General features: G+C 42.6%; 1 protein-coding gene across 3 annotated transcripts in view; it reads right to left on the reverse strand.

The window, feature by feature from the left end:
* Positions 1–25,169, reverse strand: part of LOC147027167 (CUB and sushi domain-containing protein 3-like) — a 1,179,270-nt gene that overhangs the window by 446,993 nt on the left and 707,108 nt on the right. For all 3 annotated transcript variants that reach the window (XM_085883358.1, XM_085883359.1, XM_085883360.1), the window contains 2 exons: positions 23,351–23,542; positions 3,237–3,375 (listed from right to left, as the gene is read on the reverse strand). In XM_085883358.1, the coding sequence (XP_085739484.1) occupies positions 3,237–3,375; positions 23,351–23,542 (331 nt within the window). The remainder of the gene's footprint in view (positions 1–3,236; positions 3,376–23,350; positions 23,543–25,169) is intronic.

Below are 25,169 nucleotides of genomic sequence, written 5' to 3' on the forward strand. Positions count from 1 at the left end.
AAACTGTGTAACAAGTTGCGCCATGAAGGATTGAAGGTTTTTGCAAAGTATTTGAAAACCATGTGACAAAGACTTGAGTTACGAGAAGGACGCTCGCGAGAAAGCATTCCTCCGCCAGGCTGATTAGTTCATGTTTTGTATCCCACTGAGAGGCGAGATCTGGATTTAGACCTGAACTGGAAATTAATCGGCTTGTCCTTGTCACCTAACCAACTCACCCACCAAGTTTTGTCTAAATCCATCCATAACTTTTTGAAATATCCTCCTTTATATCATTTTAGACCTATCAACTCAACAGAGAAGAATCACTTAAAAAAATTAATGGATCCGGATCCCGATCCGGATTCAGATCTTCACCAAAGTCAAAACAGTTCTTCATAGTTACATCCCCAACCTGCACACCAAGTTTCGTCAGAACCCGTACACAACTATTTGGCCCTATCTCTCAGTGGTGAAGCATCACTGAAAAATATTCTGAGATTCAGATCCGGATCCGGATCTTCTCCAAAATCTAATAACCTCGTCAGCGCAACATAACCAAGCTCTCCACAAAATTTCGCCCAAATCCGTCCACAACTTTTTGAGATATTCTGCACACAAACAAACAAGCAAACACGAAGAAAACGTCGTGCAGAGAATGGACACTTGCAAAATCCATAAAACAAGTTTGACCTCAAAAATAATTGTTGGTTGAATTGAATGACCAAATACGTAACTCCATTTCAAATTTCAAATGGAGGAGATTGGGACCATACTCTGGCAGAGCGTTGGTGCTGCTTCAGCAGTCTCCTTGGCGATTGGTCACAATCCTGGACGGGTCGCCACTCCGACACGGTATACCAGCGTGCTGGCACTCATTCCGCCGACCTCGGAAGGATGACAGGCCGAGTTTACCCCACCTGGTATCAATTCAACAGCTGGGCGGGATTTGAACTCAGGACCCAAGGATCCAAAGCCCACCACCCTAACCATGAAGCCAACACCAGGCATAAATTTTCCAAAAATTTAATTTCAACACCATAAATTTACCAACACCATAAACACCATATGGGCCAACAGCATAAATTTCAAATGAATCGGATGGAAATTGAGGATTTTAGAAATACCTCTTTAGTTGTGGACCCTGGGCCGACGCTGATCTCAAAAATAATTGGCTGGTTGAATTCAGTGACCTCAAATATAAATCCTCTTTAAATTTCAAGTGAATCGGATGAAAATTGAGGATTTTAGAAATCTCACCGAAGATGTTGACCTTTGGCCTACATTGACATTTTTGACCTCTAAAACAATAGGCTTCTTGCTTCAGACAAACTCTCTTCAGTGTGGTGAAGTTTTGTGAATATGGGTTTCGGTGATAAACAGACACAGAAAAACAAACAAAAAGACAAAGACAGACAGAATACCAATCGACTGACCAATGCACTTGAAAAATCGATTTTTGAGATCTTAGAATTGGTAATCATCTTGATTTCTGCGTTGTTTAGGCCAAAAATCGCTGAATACTGATACCTCAATTAGCAATGCCATCTTTTCTTTATTTGTACACTTGAATACTATATCTGGTCACAATGTTTTGTTTTCCATGTTCAGTGTGCGTGCGTGCGTGCGTGCGTGCGTGCGTGCGTGCGTGCGTGCGTGCGTGCGACCTTTTTCCCATTTGAGCTTTTGTCATCAAATTTTCATCATTTATTATATTATGAGAATATTGAGAAAATACTTTAAAATTGGGTCAAAATGTGAAAGGGCAGAGTTATAGTGACGACAAATAGCCCTCATTAGCCCCAGCACAGTGTGTCAAGTGTGAGATGCCCCATTAATTTAATTGCTTCCATGTTTCTTTATTTATTTACAGACGGACCTGTTTGCTTCGCCTTTGCAGACGGACCTGATTCCCCAAATAAAGCAGGTTTCCAAGAGGAAAGAGAGAAACGCCAAACGATCTGCATCTGCACTCAGAAAGGATTTTCAATGGTGTGTGTGTGTGTGTGTGTGTGTGTGTGTGTGTGTGTGTGTGTGTGTGTGTGTGTGTGTGTGTGTGTGTGTGTGTGTGTGTGTGTGTGTGTGTGTGTGTGTGTGTGTGTGTGTGTTTTAAGCTTAAACTACACAACTGCCAATGGCAAAAAATGTGTCGATCAGAAAGATGTTGGACAAGATCAATGACCATTGTGAAACACGCGTCTACAAGTTCCTGTGATGCGTTTCTCCATCATTCACCAAATTCATAAATTTGTTCTATCCTGGTTAAGTACCCATAAGCCCATTCGGCTTATCATGCTTGCAGTCTTTCAATACCACATTATTCATGCCATTAGTGTATCGATTGGATTTCACTGGGGGAAAGGAGGGGGGGTGGGGGAGCAAGTGAATTGGGATGAAAATATTGAGCAGCCATGTGGATATCACCAATTCTATAAAGTTTTGTGAAATATAGCACAAAAACAGGACGTTGGACTGTGACCAAATTGTGATTTTGTCACACTTTAAGCAAATTGTGAATGCGACAGATTGCCTGCCATGTTCTGAAGCTAAAAGCTTCACTCGGCTAGAATGTCCCTCAACATCTCACCTTCTCGTTAAACCCAAACTGCCCTACGACTATAATCTCTTGTCTAATATAAACGTATATGTTGTGATCACAGGCCATTGAGAATGGACGTCAATTGGTCAATACAAGGCTGCACATCATTTTCCAAGATGACTCAGGCGTTGATCAAGCGATGTGAACGTATGTGGCTGCCTTGCCGCGAAAGGCAATGAGCCTGGAGACTCCGTGATGATTAAATTACACACCGGTTTTACAGCAAGTTTCATCGAGACCTCATTTTTTGTGCGCGCTGTAATGTAGTATTGTCCCACATGATATGAATAGCTATAATACTCCACCTCTCACTCCTGTTTACTGAAGAGTCAAAATCTCTCATTATTAGTGTCACAACTTAGAATATGACACACAAGGCCTACTGTTCTCTCACAACATGCATCATAAGACCCTGTTGGTTTTCCACTACTTCCACCGTGATCTTACAATGCACTGCCCTTCCACAGTTCTGAAAAGTTGTGCGAGCTCATCCAGCAAATTCATACCTGTAGAAACCTCCAAAACTCTCAGCCTTCTGCTCCCCCTTCACTCCGACGAAGAAATCCCATATATAAGTGAATCGGGAGCATAAAACGGAATGATGGCAGTGCTAAAATGATGAAGATGAGGCCAAAATGAATTGGGAGCATCCGCTTACTTGATGAAGTTGAGGCCCAAAATATGGCCACGTGAAACCGAGATTGTCCAGGCGCAGTCTTTCCCTGTAGGATAACGATGTGGGTAGTTGGGTGAAAGCACCATGCCGCTTGGCCCTGAAAGGTTGCCGCCGCAAGGAGCTGTGAAATCAAAAAAAAATAACTACTGCAGTGGGTCATCATAGGCCATTCGAAGCAAACCTAACAGCTCTGCCATTTGATAATTTTCTACAATGAACGAGATCTAACCAAACCCACATGAAGATGATATATACATCGTACAGTATCAGATACCAACACATTGTGTTGTAAATGTTAAACAAGTTTATAGAAAAGACAGTGATCTCTTCGACAGGAGAGCGATTGATGAAGATAAATCCTTAACATTGAATATAATGAGCGATGAACAAGGAGGAAAATTAAAGTCGCAGTCGGCATTCTTTGCACAAGGCACTGGAAAACGTTTTACTTTTGTAAAAAATATATTCTGGAATATTCAACACACAAAATAATCGACAAGTACATGAGGCAGCCAATGCAATGACATATAATGAGACCAAAAACCGACCTTTCTCTCGTTTCTGTGACATGATGGTCAATTCAAAATCATCTTAAGCCGGTTGTGGACTTCAGCGTTGGCTTTGCATTGTCCCAAATGTAGCTCACTCCACCTACACCTCCCTCCCCCCACCCTCCTGAAAAACTGCTGCAAGGGGATTAAACACCCTTTTTGCAGAGAATCGTGCATATCTCACGTGTCATGCAGTTGAAGTCCTGGCAATGACCTCACCGCAGTGAATGGACGCCATGGTGATAAGCAGGCTCAGGGACCAGCACTCAAATTGCACCAGCACATAAAATGGCCACACTTCCTGTCTTGTGGTTAAACCATGCAGCCCAGTTCATGGTTGGGTTGCTCCTTCCCTCCTTCGTGATGTGAAAGCCCAATCAGCTCTGATGATATCCGTCCTTGAGGGTTGGCAGTGCATGGCGTGCTGTCCGTCGATTGCATCCATTCATTGGGTCACACAAGTCGGAGAATGTACTTCACTTTCCTATTTCTTGATTGCCTTTGAAATCAATCCTTTCATTCCATGTATTGCTGATGGTATAGTGCTTGCATGGCAATCGACGTGGTCATTAAAATCTCGTGTCAATACTCGTGATGAAGCACAAATTTGTGTCACCATGGCAGCTAAGGAGCAATATATTCAGAGGGAGTGGAGGACAATGAGTTGGAGTGTGGGGGTTGGGTGGCAGATGGCAGAGAAAGGACAGAGTTAGGAAAAAGGGGGTTTCTGCATGCTTTGGGGGGTGGGGAGGGGGTTTGAAAGTTTGGAATGTGGAGGGCAGGAGGAGGATTGAAGCCATCAGGTTGGGAGGGGGTGGTTGAGGAGTTGGGGTTTTAGGATGAAGGCTTTAAGACTTGCGGTTGCGGGCTTGTGGCTGGAATGGGGAAGTTGAGAACATGAAGTCACAATTTACATGACGCGGAATTTCCACGGGTCCCTGCCATTATGGTGTCAAGGGGCATTCCTGTCAAACTCCCGAAAACATTCCACGCTATGAGAAATTCATTCCCTTACAGCAGCCTGGTGGAACCGGGTTATCCGCTTGTACCTATATAAATGTAAGTTGTGTGATTGTGTCTGAATGGGGTAAATATCGCAGCCACAGCATGCATGATATGCTGAATGATACCTCATTTTAAGAGCTTTTGGTTCAGGACCGACAAACATCGATATTCACGCAATTTTGAGTCATGTGCATTTGTGTGCCGCGGTTGCGCACACAGGTGGTGTATAGGCTCAGAATCGCTTGTTCGCACACCTACCGGAAGAAAATAGAGCCACAAACTATTCAGTCAATTCAGTCCAACACATAATTACCTTTTCAACGATTTAGTTCACCGAGAAACATTGGCAGTCTTAACTGTTGGTGACTATTATGCGGATTTAAGGTTGGGGATTTGAAGAAGAAAGGAGGAGTGCAGACTAGGGATTGGGGAGTTAAATCTAAAAGGTGCAGTGGAGGACAAGGAGTTGAAATGCAGGGCAGAGATGAACAGAGCTGGAAAAGGGGGATTGAGGCTTGGGGTAGGGGGGGTTGAGGACTTGAAAAATAAAGGGGGAGGAAAGGACAGAGTTGCAGTGGGGGGCAGAGAGGAGACAGAGAGATGGGAGATGGGAGAGGATGTTGAGGACTTGGGGTGCGGAGGGGTTTTGAAGAATTAGAGTTGAAGCCTTGGAGCTGGGGAGGAGGGTGGGGGTTGAGGACTTGAAGAAGAAAGGGGTCCATGCCTCATGACAAAACACAGTTTGCCCAAATATACTTTGTTGGTAACGAAGAAAAATACCGACAGCTCAATCAAGGAATTACCCAGGTCTCGATCCAGCGATACTCAAGAACTTACAAGCAATGTTCCATGACAAATTCGTTCATCAAAAGTTTCAAAATGGCTAAAGAAGTTCTAGATAATCATGAAAACGATGGCAAGGTAGTCATACGTGCAGATCACCGAACAAAAGGTGAATATGAAAGGAGATTTAATGCACCAACCTGCAATGAAGTAGCAGTCCTGATCGTTGGACAAGAGTATGAAAACAGAGACATAATCCTGCATCACAGAGACGCCATTCTCTCCAGAATAAGAAAGATGCACCGAAGCTATGATCCACTTTAATAACCAATAATTCATGCACGTGGAGATGATGGTGACTCCTTCTCAGATAGACGTCATCAAAACAACTTCAAAGTATTTGCCAAGAGACAATATTCCTCCCGCCTCATGATCAAGGGAGGCAGAAACACATCACACCACCACACACCACGAAGTGTGTTTTCTTTTTTCCAGAGTGAAGTGTTTTTATGGTGGCCGGAGTGCAAAGCCTGCCACCAACCTCCTAGGAAAGGTAACCCACTGCAGGAGGACGACCACAGATGTAGTTGGGCACCAGATATGGATAGCCATTGGCTCACAAGGAGATCCTCCGCCTTTTGAGAGGTTTTGTTTTTACTCCTGCTGGGTGTCCATATCCATACACCCTTCTCATCAGGACGACATGGTGGATGTAGCCGGTTTAGCCCCCCACACTCGACCATGAACAGGTTAGTACAGGTTTACAAGGTACCTGCAGCAAGTCACAGATCTGATATTTCCTGACCTGACAATCTGGGTTGGGTGACAACGTATCGGCTGGGCTGCTCTGTACCATCTATCGCAGCACAGTGCAGAGCTCCCATCCTCAAGCGATCCCCCAACCCAAGCCTCCGAGTCGCAGGATTACATGGTGTGCCACTACGCCAAGCACCGTTTAAAGCTTCGTCTTTAAGGACCCGAGTTTCCAGTATTGGAGAAGAAGTGGCGTTTGTGCATGATTGTAGCATTTAGTATCATGTCACTTTCACATCGGTAGTCATTTTTTTGGCATATACAATGGGTGATCAGTTTGATTGTGTCCAAAACTACTTGGAAACATGGTAGGATGATCAAAGTTACAGATGATAAATATCTATCCCTGCTATTATAATATGTTGTGCTAATTCCAGATTTCTGCTTACAGATTCTCCAGAGTGTGGACTCAAAGTAGGAACCCCAAGAAATTCAGTCAAAATGCAGGAATCGGAGCCCCAAGGTGTGATCATGTGCCTGCACCAGAAAGGCTTAACTCCCAAGCAAATACGTACACGTATGGATTATGGCAGTGACATTAGGGGATGATGCTCCTTCATATTCTGTGGTTAAGAACTGGTTAGTTAAGTTCAAGAATGGCAGAACAAGTACCGAAGATGAACGCAGATCAAGTCATCCTGTTGTGGTGGCAATGCTAGAAATGGTGGACCAGATGCATGAAGTAGAGATGGGAGACAGACGAACAACCAGTAGCTGAGACATTGGTGTTGGTTTTCGTTTGATTCAATCAAACCTCACAGACAAATTGGGCATGGAAAAGGCATCCACAAGGTGGGTTTCCCGAATGCTGACAATGGACCAGAAAAGAGATTGCCTTGACATTTTCTGTCAGCTGTTGAACCATTTTCATGCTGATCCAAATGACTTCCTCCAGTGGATTGTCACATAGGATGTGACATGGGTTCACCACTTTGATCCGAACACCAAGTAACACAGCATGCAGGTGAAACACATGGTCCACACCCCCTCTAAAATTCAAAAGAACATCATCAGCTGGAAAGGTAATGGCCACTGTGTTTTGGAATTGTGTTGATCCGGCTTCTGAGATTTCCCATGAGGTCAGAGAACTTGAAATCAACATGCCAGAGGTTAATGTGTCGTGTGGTGTGTTGAATGATTGAGTCATTGGGGCATTCTCCTTTGCTGAAGTAAATACGAGATCAGAAAATTACTGAGATACGTTGGACAACTTTATCCTCCCGCAATTGGCGAACCTGCAACCAGAGGTCATTGACCAACAGGAAGGAGCCACCCGACATTGGGGTCAAATAGTGCACGATTTCCTCAATGAACACTACACTGATTTATGGATTGGGCTCGATTATGTGACTACTATGGTCTGATTCTGTTGCCATCACGTTTGTCGAACATAACCCCTCTGGATTATTTTCAATACGGGGTTTTGTTTAGGACGTGGTGTACCAAACTAGGGTTACCGATACTGCAGATCTGAGGAAGAAGATTGGGGCGAAATAAATGCAGGTATGCTGAACTGAACCTGGAAGGAGATCAAGTATCGCATCGACGTGTTACCTGTTCCAAGGGGGTGCTCCCATCCAAGTCCACTGATATTGATCAACGATAATTAAATCGTTAGAATAAACCTTGGAAAAATGTTCTTTCACGCGTGATAAAGACATCATTGTATGGCATTTCATTATTTTTTTTATTCTAGTTTCAATTTGGAATGATAATTTTTGGACATCGTGTTTGTATTCGTAATGAACCTTTACATGTTGCATTGGAATGACATTTTGTATCACTATGACGACAGTTAATTTGGGCTCATTATGACATTTGTACACAATATGACATTAAGGATTCAGGTATTATGAGATATGGTGGACAAGTTGATGCAGGCAATGTCTGTTGAACCTATGCAGCAATTACAGCCTTTTTCTGGCTCATCACAGTTCACAATTTATGCGGCAAGAGAAATGCCCTTTTCAATAATGCTCTGGAGCTGTGTTCAAAGGCACTTGAATTCATACCCTCTGCTGTTGTCAAAACTTACCAATAAAAAGTTTCTCCAGTTCGTGTTCAGCAATTCTCCCATGCGCATTAAAAGCTCAAACGAGCCGCAAGACGGTCACACTCGGATTTGCATATCCGTAGCAATCAAAACGACTTGAATGTTGTTGTTCATTTAAAAGGTTATAAGGGAAGTTGAAAAGTTTCGACAAATGAGATGCTCACAAGTCAGGTGAAGCCAACATCTTGTTAATTTTGTTCAATGTACTGTACAAGTATATTTAATTGCAATGAAAAAACAGAAATGTATGTTGTATTTATATCTATACCTCATTATCTTTTTTTTCTTCTCTTTTTTTTTTTGGTGCATCGGACTATTGTGACTTTTGCAGAACTTTCTCAACGATCCTCATAAATTAGTTGTGAAAGGATTATAAAGAAACATGAACGTTTCGCCGCTAACCTTTATCAGGCCATGGACTTAATGCTATACAAAACCAGTCATAATTCTCATAATCGCATTACAATTGCCTCAACGTTGAGCACACTGCAAAAACTACGCATAATATGACTTATTTTGAAGTCATCCCTCTCTCCAAGAAACAAAACCAAAGCTATAAGCCAACTTGCAGTGCCAGTATTCCAATATGGCTGTGCAATTATAAACTGGCCACAAATGTAGAACAATTGTAGAAACCAAAACAAGGAAACTTCCAACAATCCACAAGATATTCAACAAAAACCAAGGTTGTACTTACCAAGATGAGGAGGCGGTCTAATGGAGCTTAACCAAGTGCAGAGAACAACGTGTGTAGGACCAGCAGAGTATGTGAAAATCTCAACAGGCGATCGCATTAGATTTGTACATGAGCAAGAAAACAACAAACCAGAAAAGGGATCCTCAATCCATTCAGCAACAAACTTCCAAAAAAAGGTGCAAATGATGGACACAAACACAGGAAAATGAAACAGAAACAAACACAGCCCCAATGATAGCAAATAAAACTAGAAGGGCACTCGGTAGAGCACATACGTCCACCACGTAATGCCTGATCCACGAGAACATTTCGGGCCCAACACATTTTTGAAATATCATGCTATACAGAACGATATCGTTTTTGGCCCGATCACTCTCTCAAAGGTGAAGAATCACTTTAAGAATTAAATAATTCTCGTATCCAGATACGGATTCGGATCTTCACCAAAAATCGAATCAATTCGTCCTTGGCACACACCAAACCTGTCCACCAAGTTTCATCCGAATCCGTCCAAACTTTTTGAGATATCATCCTATTTATCAGTTCAGCCCTATCTCTCAATGGTGAAGAATCACTTAAAAAAATTATCAGATCTGGATCCAGATCCAGATCGTCACCAAAATATAACCAGTTCTTCCTCGTTGCACACCAATCCTGTCCACAAAATTTAATGTGGATCCGTTCACAACTTTTTGAGATATCATCCTATATATCAGTTTAGCCCTATCTCTCAATGGTGAAGAATCACTTAAAAAAAATTTATCAGATCTGGATCCAGATCCAGATAGTCACCAAAATATAACCAGCTCTTCCTCGTCGCACACCAATCCTATCCACAAAATTTAATGTGGATCCGTTCACAACTTTTTGAGATATCCTGTACACAAACAAACAGATACGGAGAGAAAGGGGTGAAAACATAACCTCCTTCACCTTCGGTGGCGGAGGTAAAAAAAAAAAAAAACAAGGAAAACTACAAAAAGAAATATCAGCAGATATACTCTGACAAATGGGAGAATGACAAAAGAGCAGGAAGAATTTAAAAAAGAGCTCAACAGGATTGACAAGGGAGCCTCATTGAAATTACCAAGAGGAAAAATTTGTTGGGATGGAGAACGAGTCATCATAAATGCCCAACACCAAGGACACTGCACTTATACCTTTAAAAAAATGGTGGGATTGAAACCATCGGACAAATGCAGTTTTTGTGGGGTAGAAACAAAGTACCAGTCACCTCCTTTTCGGGATGTAAAAAAAAAAACTATTGACACAACAGCGGTATGCAGAAACACATGACAGCGTCTTGTCGAGTAATCCACTGGCACATCCGTAAACATTTCAACATCCCGGTCCGAGAACAATCTTGGAAACACAAACCAAATCCAATCCTCGAAAATGAACAAGTAATGCTCACGTATGGCAAAATGATCCTGTCAAGTGTGGACATTGCAAACAAAGCATTACGTCCGGACACAGTGCTCAAACACAAAAAGGAAAAGTCAGCATTGTTGATCGAGGTTTTAGTTCCCAATGACTTTGTTCTAAATGAAACAGAAATCAGGAAAATGATCAAATAGCAGGATATGAAAAATGAGATCAAGAGGACTTCGAAATTGAAGAAATCTGAAATTACGGCAGTGATGGTCGGAGCAACAGGAATGAAAAAGAAAACCCTTACTGAGTAGTTCAAAATCATTCCGAGGAATATCACTACAAACGAGCTACAAGTGGAGGCTGTCAGAGTTTAGGTGAAGATTCTGAAAATATCCCTTTGAACAAAGGGTGATGAGAACGAAATTTCAGAGTTTAGTTCATAAATCGTGATCCTTTACCAAGTGGAGATGGAGATTTGGAGTTATGGAAGCTCCAACCTCATGAAACCCACAAATGGAGATAACAACCAACAACGCCTTGCATGGTAAGTGTTCATGACAAGGAGAGTCAGAAGAAAGAAAATAGATATGGATCTTATGAAAGGTGAGGTTGTACCTCTGATCAGAGGTTTCACATCAAACCAGTTGTGACGTGACATGATGATACCTCAGCTCTGATTGGTACATTGGAAAACCAGCATGATGACAATGTGCCTCCCCCACTCCATTTAAAAATTTATCGTTCTATCAATACAATGAAAATAAGAAAATGTGGAGAAATGGACATTGAATGAACAGTTTGTTGAATGCTGTGCTGTTTTTGAGGAAGAATTTCTATTTTTTTTCCTCCATTTACAATCTATTTTATAATATATCACTCTTGTTAACATGGCATTCAGGTCATGTACAGTAGGTAATACAAGAAAGGCTCTTTATTTATTAAATTACTATTTTTAAAAGAGGGATACTGTTAATTACAACTAGAAAATAGAATTTGATCTCAATGGATATGCCTCCGCTTATGTTTGATGTCAGCCCATTGTTACGTTTGATCTCAATGGAAGGTCACATGAAAAAATTAAATGGCACATGAGAGAGAGAGATAGAGATAGAGATAGAGAGAAAGAGAAGAGACGGAGAGACGGGGAGACGGGAGAGAGGGAGAGAGGGAGAGAGGGAGAGTGGGAGAGTGGGAGAGAGGGAGAGAGGGGGAGAGGGAGAGAGAGAGAGAGACGGAGAGAGAGAGAGAGAGAGAGAGAGAGAGAGAGAGAGAGAGAGAGAGAGAGAGAGAGAGAGAGAGAGAGAGAGAGAGAGAGAGAGATAAAGGAAAAAAAATATATATATATGTATATATATATATACATACAGAGAGAGAGACAGACAGACAGACAGACAGACAGAGAAGAGGAGAGGAGAGAAGAGAGAAGATAGAGAGGGGAGATAGAGATAAAGAGACAAGCCGGTAGGCGGACATGGAAGTCGACTACCCAGTATAACCTGACGCGATGGGCCCGTTCGATGGGGAATTACCTGAGGATTAAGCACAAGAAAATTCATGATTCTCGCTTCAAGGGTTAATGCTGCAGATTGTATTTTCGTTAAAATACCCCCACATTTAGAGGTTTTTCGGCCGTTGCTTAGAAACGGAGGGGTCCATAGCAACAGTTGTTTCTCACACATAACTAGGACATACCATGAACCGACCATACCAGTTTCATGTATATCTGACTCATAGTCTCCGAGATATAACTAACTTCGTTTTTTTATTGTTTTCGACCAGGGTTCATTCAGTCTATCTTCTCCGACAGTTTTCATAGGATCCGGCTGGAAATTTTTGACAATATGGCTGAATGTACTGCCCACAGTCGCTCATGGCCTGATTTTTGAAAAAAAATATTTTGTATGATTTTTCAAAAATTTCAAAGTCCCGTTGCTTGGCAACGGTGGTGTCCATAGCAACGGTTCTCATTTGCACATAACTCGGTTATGGTATAAACCTACCCACCAAGTTTCATCAAAATCGGCATTGTATTAACAGAGCACTGGACCGAAAATAACGCATACAGACAAGCACAGACAGACAGATAAGCACAGACAGACAGACAGACAGACAGACAGACAAACATATCGACGGAAATACTGATAAGGGTAGAAAAAAAAATCTCAATTTTTTTTTTTTTTCGACTGGATCGACTACCCAACATATCGACAGAAATACTGATAATAAGAGTAGACTAGATCGACTACCCGATAGAGATGATATAGAGATGATATAGAGATGAGAGATGAGAGATGAGAGATGAGAGATGAGAGATGAGAGATGAGAGATGAGAGATGAGAGAGATAGATAGAGAGAGATAGATAGAGAGAGATAGATAGAGAGAGATAGAGACAGAGAGATAGAGACAGAGAGATAGAGACAGAGAGATAGAGACAGAGAGATAGAGACAGAGAGATAGAGACAGAGAGATAGAGACAGAGAGATAGAGACAGAGAGATAGAGACAGAGAGATAGAGACAGAGAGATAGAGACAGAGAGATAGAGACAGAGAGATAGAGACAGAGAGATAGAGACAGAGAGATAGAGACAGAGAGATAGAGACAGAGAGATAGAGACAGAGAGATAGAGACAGAGAGAGAGAGACAGAGAGATAGAGACAGAGAGATAGAGACAGAGAGATAGAGACAGAGAGATAGAGACAGAGAGATAGAGAGAGATAGAGATAGAGAGAGATAGAGACAGAGAGAGATAGAGAGAGATAGAGAGAGATAGAGAGAGACAGAGAGAGACAGAGAGAGATAGAGAGAGATAGAGAGAGATAGAGAGAGATAGAGAGAGATAGAGAGAGATAGAGAGAGATAGAGAGAGATAGAGAGAGATAGAGATAGATAGATAGATAGATAGATAGATAGATAGATAGATAGATAGATAGATAGAGAGAGAGAGAGAGAGAGAGAGAGAGAGAGAGAGAGAGAGAGAGAGAGAGAGAGAGAGAGAGAGAGAGAGAGAGAGAGAGAGAGAGAGAAAAAGGGAGAGAGAAAGAAGATAGAGAGAAAGAAAAAAACAGAGAAAATCGAAGAAAGGAAACATTAGATGCTGCAAACTCGAGTTGTAATCTTGAACTTGAACTTCATTATTATCCATTTCAAAATTAACAACACTTTATCTATAATGCCATGTAACAAAGCAAAAAATATTAAAATGACTGGATAATAGGAACCAGAAAATAGCATAAAATTCTGATCGGGGCTGGTACCTCAACATTTAAATATTTTAATTTCTGGGAAAAAGACATGATTACAATCTACACACGACAAATACACGACAAATACACGACCTGGCCAAAGTATGAACACACCTCCTCGTCCAACATCTCATTCCAACATCATGGGCATTAATATGGAGTTTGTCCCCCCTTTGCTGCTATAACAGCCTCCACTCTTCTGGGAAGGCTTTCCACTCGATGTTGGAACATTGCTGCGGGGATTTGCTTCCATTCAACCACAAGAGCATCCGTGAGGTCGGGCACTGATGTTGGGTGGTTAGGTCTGGCTCGCAGTTGGCGTTCCAATTCATCCCAAAGGTGTTCGATGGGATTGAGGTCAGGGCTCTGTGCAGACCAATCAAGTTCTTCCAGACCGATCTTGACAAACCATTTCTGTCTAGACCTCACTTTGTGCATGGTGGGGGCATTGTCATGCTGAAACAGGAAAGGGCCTTCCCCAAAATTCTCCTGGCATCCGCCAAATCCAAATTCGTCCGTCAGGCTGCCAGATGGCGAATCGTGATTCATCACTCCAGAAAATGCGTTTCCACTGCTTCAGAGTCTAATGGCAGTGAGCAATACACCACTACATAAAATGCTTGGCATTTTGCATGGTGATCTTCGGCTTGTGTGGGGCTGCTCGGACAAAGAAACCTATTTCATGAAGCTCTCGACGAAGAGTGCTTGTGCTGGCGTTGCTTCCAGAATCAGTTTGGAACTCAGCAATGAGTCCCGTTCTGTGAGCTTGCGTAGCCGACCACTTTGCAGCCGAGCTGTTGTTGCTCCGAGACATTTCCACTTCAGAATAACAGCACTTACAGTTTACCGGGGCAGCTCTAGCAGGGCAGAAATTTCACAAACTCACTTTTGGAAAGGTGGCATCCTGTGACAGTGCCATGTTGAAAGTCACTGAGCTCTTCAGTTCTGCCCATTCCACTGCCAATGGTTGTCTATGGAGATTGCATGACTGTGTGCTTGATTTTAAACACCTGTCAGCAATGTGTGTGGCTGGAATAGCCAACTCCATCAATTAGAAGGAGTGTCCGCATACTTTTGGCCATGTAGTGTATATTACATGATACTTCAATATTGAACAAATAATGACCGGTTCGATAAAACACTTCTTTAAGTACATCATAAGATACATCATCATGTTGATTAATCAGTGACAGAGACATACAGTTAATCTCTCATTAGATACTCGAAAAGCGCTTATCTGTGAAATGATTTTCAAAGGGGACATGACCTTTGACCAACTTATCTTCAGTTGTCCTACCCTTCCTCCCACCCATGGCTCACTGAAGCTTGTACCGAGGCAGTTGTCCTGAAACAACTTGCCTTTGCCTCATGGAAAGCAAACCCAACTGAGGGTAATCTCAGTTCCTTCCATAAAGCTCAGAACAAGTGTGTATCTACACACAGGAGAGCCAGAAAACAACATCTTTCTAATTTCAAGTCTGAACTCTCAAACGTCTCTCCCGACTCCAAATCCTGGTGGGGTCTAATTAAATCTGTTTCTGGTGTATGTTCCCCCTCCATCCCCTCATTTACATCAAATGGCTGCACTGCTGACACCACACATATAAAGGCTGAATGCCTAAAGTCGGTGTTTGCATCTAAATGTGTCTAAAACCATCGCTTTCTGTACCACCTTACCCATTTGCACCCAGCTGTCCATGGACTATGTGTCCTTTTCTTCTGACAAAGTGGAGATCTCGCTGTTAAACCTCAACTCAGATTCTGCAATGCAACCGATCCAGACGGCATCAGCCCACGTGTCCTAAAAACCTGCTCCTCTGCTCTTGCTCACCCTCTCTCTGTTCTATTCACCCTCTCACTTGCTCAAGGTCATCTGCCATCTGCTTGGAAATCAGTAAACATCACTGCCCTGCATAAAAAAGTGCAAAAACAGATCCCTGAAACAACAGACCAATCAGCCTTCTCCCAATCATCAGCAAGATTATGGAATCCATCAAAGCTTCAGACATTAAATCTTTCCCCTTCTCCAATGCCTTGATTTCCGATCATCAATTTGGTTTCAGACCAGGTCGCTCTACCCTGGATAGGCTGCTTCTGCTCTCCCCACAATGGATGGAGGTCCTGAATGCCAGATATGAAATCAGAGCCATACCCCGAGACATATCACGTGTTTTTGACACAGTCTGGCACCCAGCCCTGCTCAAGAATCTTTCTTCCTATGGCATTGAAGGCCATCTCCACTCATGGCTCGCAGACTTCCTCTCCTGTTGCAGCCAACGTGTGGCCCTTCATGGAGTTCTCTCATCCCCTCTTCCTGCACAGGCTGGAGTTCCTCAAGGCAGTGTTCTGGGTCCTGTTCGTTTTCAGGTTTTCATCAATGATCTATCCGACCATCTGTAAATCCTCTTTATCTCTTTGCTGATGACTCCACCATCTGCTGAACTATCTGTCATCCCTCAGACCGGGAAGCAGCAACTTCTTCACTCTCTGAAGATCTGGATAAAATCACAAACTGTTGCAACATGTGGAACATGTCTTTCAATCCTGACAAATCTTACTCTCTCATGATGTCTCTCCAAAAGGTCCATTTGGACCTCCTCCCCCCCCCCCACCTACTTTTTCTCAACAATCCTCTGGAAGAAGTCCTTTCATTCAATCTTCTGTGTCTCACTATCTGCCATGATCTTTCCTAGTCAGGGAGCATCATAAGTCCCGTGGGATTTTTGGTATGAAAGCAAACCACCATGCTGGACTCTTCAAGTGGACCCAAATGATTAATTAAAAAAAGGTTGGTGGCACTCTGGGAAATGGTGTGGACGTGTATTTTGAATACATTTAACATTTTTTGAAGAATGACTATTTTACGCCGCTTAAAAAGTGACATAATGTCACCCTGACCCCTCCATATACCACCAATTTTGTCATATTTGGTATCAAATTGACCGGCATGAACCTCTGCATACTCATAGGTCATTTATTCGTCAATATATGAGCCATATAATGAATAAATCACACAAAAATCAAAATTTTGACCATATTTCGACCGGTTTCACCGTCCGCAGTTCACCAAAATACCTTTTTTCTCAACATTGTGCTCACCAATCTGCTAATGAATAGTATCGCAACGTACCTATGTTATCACTAGTTCTTTTGATATTTTATACATATCATTCACTTGATAATTCAACGAGATATACCTCAAAATGTAACCCTACCCCATAATGAATCGGAAGGTTACTCTTTCCAACATCTGTAAATTTGGATGCATGATTTTGTAAACACATGCCACGAATCCTACTGTAGATGATTATGTTGAGGTAGTCTTCCCAAATGGCTATAGTAACCATGGTATCCACTGATATAAGCATTTTCTCTCTTTCAGATGTGATGCTGTTGAAGAGCCACAAGATGATGTATTCAATGCAAATAAGCTGATTCTGTATAAAAACATACTTTTATGTTTTTCACTGTTATGTTTTTCAGATGCAGCAGAACATCTGACAAGAACAGAAAGGGTCATCGGTAGTTTGTAGACACCAGATTGGAACTCCAGCATACTATCCCTCTCTTGTACCCAGTGACGGCTTATTGCGTATCCTCTATTGCTAACAAATGCTTCCACATTCTAATACATCACCTTGTCAACATCGAAATGGAGTCAGCCACAAAAACTGTATTTCCTCCAGAGAAAGTTGCGAGAGTAGACACTGACTATTCCTTGTGTATTATTTGCCAAACAAAAAGTGCCGCAGCATTAGTTCAGAGTCCCAGTGCCCACGAGAAGATATTACTCTGTATCAGAGAGCGAGCTAAGTACGGTGACAGAGACTATCCCGAAATCAGCCGGCGACTTGGAAATGTCTCCAGCCAGGACCTGCAGGAAAAATCTGCATCATGGCACAGGAAATGTCAGCAGAATACTGTTCATGCTGGAATGCTCAACAGAACAAAAGAACACTACGAGAAACGATTATTATCCAAAGGAATCCATGATGAAAAATCCTCTCAGGCCTCAACTACATTTACACGCTCTCATTCAACCCCATACAAGAGAGACCTGTGTTTCCTCTGTGATCTTGGAGGAACGCGTACTAATTCACTACATCTACTCGCCACTGGAAATGCAAGTGTTTCTCTTAAGGAAGCCATTGCAAAAAGTGGAGACGAACAGCTTCGTGTGAAGCTCAGTACTTCAATAAACCCCACAGACGCGCATGCCATTGATGTTAAATACCACAAGCGATGTTTGGCGTGTCAAGAAATCATCAGAAGTTCCTCAAGCCAGTATTGTAGTTGAGGTTGAGGAGAAATTGAGTTCCTGAGCCTTGCAGAAGGCATGATGTTGGATGGAAAGATCCTCAACATGGGTGACCTACAAGACACTTTCACTGCAATAAGATCTGCTAACAACGTGACCCATCCAGAATGCCCCCGCAAGGTAATCAAGCAACTGCTGCAGAACGAAATAGCCAGTATAGAGTTCAACAAACCGAAGCGCATCAATGAGCCAGAACGTTGCACAATCAAAACTACCAGGGATGAAGCCATTAACCGGATGGAGGAAACAGAGATGGGGATGGAATCGGACATGAGAGTGCTATACAAAGCATCTTCAATTTTGAGGAGAGGGATACGCAAGGCCGACAAATGGACATTCACTGGAAACTTATCTGACTCTACGAGCGAGCATGTTCCAGAAGAACTCTACATATTTTATAGATGGTTAATCCAGGGCCCAAACACAACATTGTCAACAGACAAGGAATACTTCGTCGTCAACAAGCATGCCGTCAGTCTGGCACAAAGTACTGTTGGCGAAGTACTTGTCACCACAACAAGTTGGAAACAAGGTAACGAAGACCTTCAAAATGACACACGAGATGCCACAGCAACTGGCTATCGGAAGAGCCATGAGGCAAACCACCATGAGCAAAAAAGTTGTTGATATGCTACATAAGTTCGGAGTGTCGGTGGAGTACAACAGATTACTCAGAATAGAAGGGCAGATGGCGTCTACCGTACTTCAGAGAATGGCAATAAACGATGGTCTTTACATGCCCCCAGATGTTGTGATGGGAAGATACTTGTTCTTTGCAGTCGACAATGTCGATTTTGCGGAGGACACTGCCACGTCTGACGTCATCATGCCATCAGTTCAAGACAGTACAAGAACAGAGCAGGATGACGACTCGTCTCTCCTGGAAGTGATTCTATTGGATGCCATGGCAGAACTGCAATCTCTGGACAAGCTAGACCACATCAAGAACTGCAGAGAGCTAGCAGAGCACTTTACGACACGGATCTTGCAGAAATACAGGAAAGGTGATGAAATTCACTTGGTTTTTGACCGCTATGATGTTTCCTCTTCTTTAAAGACAGCCACTCGTGATAGACAGCAAGGCAGCCAGCCTGTGGTATCCTATCACATCACAGACACTACAAACATAGCCAAGGTGTCGATGAAGCAATTACTGGTGAGTGTGAAGACGAAGATGGCATTAACTGGTTATCTTGCTGAGAAGATGTTGGAAAGAGCAAATGCCAGGGCGAAGCGCATGATCGTGGCATGGGGATCACAGTGCAAAGCAACTCATACAAACATGGCATACCTCCAAAGTGACCAAGAGGAAGCAGACACGAAGCTCCTCTTGCACGCTGTCGATGCAACCAGTCGTGGTGCATCCAGTATTGCCATCCACTCCCCAGACGCCGATGTCTTCATTCTGGCAGGGTGGTATCCAGTCTTATGCAGGAACACAACTTTTGTTACAGGGACCAGGACAAAAGCGCCGCACTGTTCCCCTCCAAATGATTTACCGATGTCTGCGACCGATTCAAGTAGCAGCTTTGCCGGGACTCCATGCTCTGAGTGGAGCAGACAACACCGGAAGTTTTGCCGGAAAAGGCAAAATGGCTTTCTGGAAGGCTTTCGAACATGCCAGTGATGAGGTCATTACTGCACTTGGATCCCTGGGAACAACATCCCACTTGAGCACTGACACACTGAACTCCATCGAAACGTTCATCTGCTCAGTGCATGCCCCTCAAACACTGCTTACCAAGATAGACAAGCTCAGATGGTGGATGTTTTCACAGAAACAATGCCAGTCCGAGAAACTCGCTCCAACACGTGATGCCCTCGAACAAGCCATTAGTCGTGCCCACTTCCAAGCCATCGTGTGGTTCAATGACATGACACCAAACCCACAGATTCCATCACCACAAAACTATGGCTGGAAACTTGAGGAGGCAAAATGGGTTCCAGTCATGACCACTCAACTCCCAGCACCAAAGTCTGTTATTCATTTCGTGAAATGCAACTGTTCCAAGTTGAGATGTCAAACAGCACGATGCACCTGTGTGAAAGCAGGACTCAACTGCACAGACATGTGTGGATGTTCCAGTCTGGAAGACAACTGCGAAAACTCACACCACTCAACCGACGACGACGAGGATGAAGTACCAGACGAACACGATAACGATGATGACAGCGATGAGCTCTTTGGATGAGAGCTGACTGCCATGGGACTTATGTATACGTATGAACTCAGGGGTGGGGTTACATTTTGAGGTATATCTCGTTGAATTATCAAGTGAATGATATGTATAAAATATCAAAAGAACTAGTGATAACATAGGTACGTTGCGATACTATTCATTAGCAGATTGTTGAGCACAATGTTGAGAAAAAGGTATTTTGGTGAACTGCGGACGGTGAAACCGAAGTTGAAATATGGTCAAAATTTTGATTTTTGTGTGATTTATTCATGATGTGGCTCGTATGTTGACGAATAAATGACCTATGAGTATGCAGAGGTTCATGCCGGTCCATTTGATACCAAATATGACAAAATTGGTGGAATATGGAGGGGTCAGGGTGACATTGTCACTTTTTCAGCGGCGTAAAATAGTCATTCTTCAAAAAATGTTAAATGTGTTCAAAATACACGTCCGCACCATTTCCCAGAGTGCCACCTAGCTTTTTATTAATCATTAGGGTCCACTTGAAGAGTCAAGCATGGTGGTTTGCTTTCATACCAAACATCCCATGGGACTTTATTTTGTGCAAGAAGCTGCCTGACTATCCTCAGAAAGCCACATTTCCAGCCTGGCCACCAAAGCCAGTCGCAACTGGGCATCATCCATCGTGCAAAGACCTTTCTCGGCCCACCTAAGCTCCTGACCACATGCAAAGCTTTCGTCCCCAGTCTGATGGAGTCCTGCTCTCCCCTCTGGGCTAGTGCCTGCCTCTCGCCTTTCTCGGCTTCACGCTGTGCAAACCAAGGCATTTTGGATCGTTGGTATCTCCCGCGGTGAGGCTGAGTCTTTGGGCCTCTCACTTTCTCACTGTAGGCAGGTCGTTGGTCTTTCTGTCTTCTTTCTGACGTCTCCTTTTTCTGAAACGTCTTTCTGACGTTTCTGACGTTTCTGGTCTCCCCCCCCCCCCACCCCGTTCTGTCTGCTCTATGTCCACTCCATATTTCCGCAGGCCGCTCAAAGTCCGCCAGAAACCCCCTTCTTTGAAACTACAAAAATCAAGAACCACTGTTCACCTTAACTCTTCCATTCCTCTTTTTCCCCGCCTTTGGAATAAACTCTCACACTCTCTTCAATCCCATTCTTTCCTCCAGGTCTTCAAAACAGCTGTTCACCACCACCTTTTCTCTTCCCCCATCCAAAACAACTCTCTTTTCTTCCCCCATCCAAAACAACTCTCTTTTCTTCCCCCGTTAATCCACCCCAAACCTACCTCCTTCAAATTCCCTGCCTTCCTCCCAAAAAATTCCATCATGTAAGGTCCTGAAAGTCCCTGTGGTGTCCATCTTGCTTACTCTGTGTATCCCACTCCATCCCTCTCCCTTCCACAGATCTCCCCACGTCTCTGTTCCACACTGATTTTTTTTTCCTTCCTTCTCCCACCCCTCGTCTCCTGCCCTCCTTGTTGTGCGTTGTGCGTTAGCTCTCACTCGAGCCTCAACAATGTATTCGAAAAAAAAAAAGTCATTATGGGAATGAAATTCTGTTACACATGCATGCACAGCCGAATGGACTAACGACCTGAAGACATCATGCCTCCGGTGCCTTCGGCTGTGGAGGCAGAAGAAAATGAACAATTGTCAAATAACTTGCATTTGGCATCTTTACCTTAAGGCACTATCCATTGGAACAATATTACCTTTGGCAGATTGCCTGGACCTGAACCTGGCCATCCCACATATTTGGTATAGTTAAGCCAATTGGTTTAGTTAGTGGTGTCGTTTTAAGCTTAAATACACAATGGTTAGCAGAAATGATTGATCATCCTCATCTACGACTACTACGACTTGTTTATAAGCTCCAATTGTTGTCATCTTCTTGCAGGATCAGCCAGAGAACGATTTTTGCCCAAGTCTTTCATGAAATGGATGGCCAAGCATGACATTAGATGGAAGGTGCCAGTAATTAGGAATCTAGCTCGGATACGAGAAATAACCAATAAACAGTACAATTCACCAAGGATAGAGTGGAATATTTAAAGGTCCAGTGCAATGGGTGGATACAATTTGAGTGGATGGGTTTCTTCCGATTCGTGACGGTCACCACCATATTAGCGCCATGAAAACAACTGAGCAACAATTAGAACGCCATTGCTCTTTGTGATACTGTTCGTAATGTTTGTTGTGTAATCTGCCCAAATGTCGTTCAATTACCAAGACAATTTTAGTGACGACGCTGAACATCATTATGACGTGAAATTGAATGTGATTGGGCTAAATTGGTGTCCTTGTAAGCATCAAGCAGATGTTTGGATTGACAATCCCAAGACATGGCCACACATTGAGTATGCCGACATGTAATGCGACTTGGAAGAACCATGGTGTTATTTTTGTGATATCGCATTCCTGGAATAATTTCCTTCTGCGTAATAGAATATCGGTACTCTCATATCTCTGATAATGTCAGGATGTGTTTCAGAGGAGTGAACAGGCGGTGCACAGTTTATAGCATTGATGCCTTGCCCTGCTTGTGAAACATCAGGATGACAGTTTATAGTGGGGCTGAAATTCGAACCCAGGTTACAAAGTCGAGTGCACATACCTCTAAGGCTAACCTGGAACACCATATACATTTTTTTTATTTGGGAAGGGAAAACAGGAACACACAGGATTATAATCCACATTCTGAGATCTTAGCTGAGAAGTCCCCAAATTATTTTCGTTCCATTCGCCAACACATCCGGAAAAAAAAGAAGGCAAAAATGTCCAATTTTAATCATTGTCCTGCATGAATCTTCTTCGTATCTCGGTAATTGATTTGATATGAGGGAGAACATCCTCTATGATGAGAACATTGGATCAAAGGGCACATCAGAGTTGTCATCACCAACTTCTGCTGACGTTGAGGACCAGCGAAAAAAAACTGTCTCCATTTGTGTATCTTTTCTGTCCTCATTTCTCACTCTTCTTCGAACTCAGTTTATCATTTTGACTGCTAACGAAGTGTCATTTACTGCAAATGTGGGCGCACTGGTGAGGTGAATCAATACACTCACTGCAAGATAATGTACCCGAGGTAAAGTGTGTTGCGTCCAAGTACCAATGCACGATGGTGGTGGTGGGTTCCAGTAGAATCGCTTGCCCTGTTGCACACACGTGATGGTTGGAGCTCCATCAAGCTGATAACCTGGGTCACACTGAAAGTGCAGCGTGTCACCGGGAGAACGTCCTGCTACACTGCGCGTGCCATTCTGTGGAACCTCAGCCTCCCTGCACTCAGATACTTTTGCAGCTGTGCATGCCAGGAAGGTGCAAATGGAACAGAAAAAGTTACAAAAAAAAAAAATCAACAACTGAAAATAGCTACATTCATATATTAAATGTCATGTATCCAAAATTAAAATTACAACAACAAATATTCATTAAATAATATGAAAACCTGGAACATGTTAAATGCATGGTACCTCGTAAATGACGCAACGTTTTGAATGGAATAAGATGCGTTTCCAAAGATGTTTGATCGTAAGAAGATGGAAGAATAAGAATTGACTTCAATAAGTAGGAACCAAGCTGTAAGCTGAAATTCGATGTATGCTTTCTGTAATATACTATATGCACAAGCTTTGGAGTATAAATGAAAGGCAAGGTCAAATTTGAAGCATAAATCTTGAAAGCAATGCAAATTGGGTAAATAAGGCCATGCAGAAAAATCCCCATAAAACGTAAATCTGCATCAACACATGTTGAAATGCTCTTTGGGAAATCACACCGAATGATAATCTCCGTGGCACACACTGAGCATTGTGACAACCTGAGTAGTTAGCATGCACACATTTATAGAGCTGTGGTTCATAGACATTGATAGAGAGATGAGAGAACTCCTCCATGGTGATCATACAGTGCTTGGCGCTCACACACAAGACCAGCTGCAGTCTCCAGTCTCATGGACTGCCCTTTCTCATGCCTGCAACATGTTCTCCCTCAACATCAGCATCAAGAAAGCTGTTGTCAGGGGACAAGGCATCACACATCCACCAATGATCACATTCAACAGCACACCTCTGGAAGGGGTCATCAGATTCTGCTACCTGGGTTCCACAGTGACAGACAACCTGTCACTTGATAAGAAACTGAACACGCATTGGGAAGGCATCCACCACTTTTGGCAACTGTGCAAAACGTGCCTGAAGCCACAGCAAGGTGACCACTCAGGACAGAGATGCTGACCTCCAAGGCTTGCATTCTCAGCACCCTGTTGCATGATAGTGAAACATGGACAACCGAAAGTTGCCAAGACAGAAAGCAGAACAACTTCCATCTCCGCCGCCTTCACCATATCCTTGGCATCTCATGGAAGGACAAAGACAACAAGAGCTCAAGTGAGCACAATATATGCCCAAACAAGAAGGTATATACAGAATTGTGCAACTACATGGAAAACAGCATCCTGGTTGCCATGGCAACCACTTGAGATGACGAACGTATGTCGCGACACACCGTCTCCACAGTCTGTACCTATGTACCAAATATGAAACGTGAAAGTTGAAAACTTTGGGAGTTAGAGTGCGGACAGGAACGGACGGACGACCGGTATCACATAATACACCCCGACATATATATATATATATATATATATATATATATATATATATATATATATATACATATACATATATATATATATATATATATATATATATATATATATGTATATATCTATATATATATATATATGTATATATATATATATATACATATATATACATATATATATATATATACATATATATACATATATATACATATATATACATACATATATATACATATATATATATACATATATATATATATATATACATATATACATATATATATATACATATATATATATATATATACATATATATATATATACA

This window comes from Eptatretus burgeri, chromosome 5, assembly GCF_056783735.1.
Source record: "Eptatretus burgeri isolate ZD-2024b chromosome 5, Ebu_testis_v1, whole genome shotgun sequence".
NCBI lineage: Eukaryota > Metazoa > Chordata > Myxini > Myxiniformes > Myxinidae > Eptatretus > Eptatretus burgeri.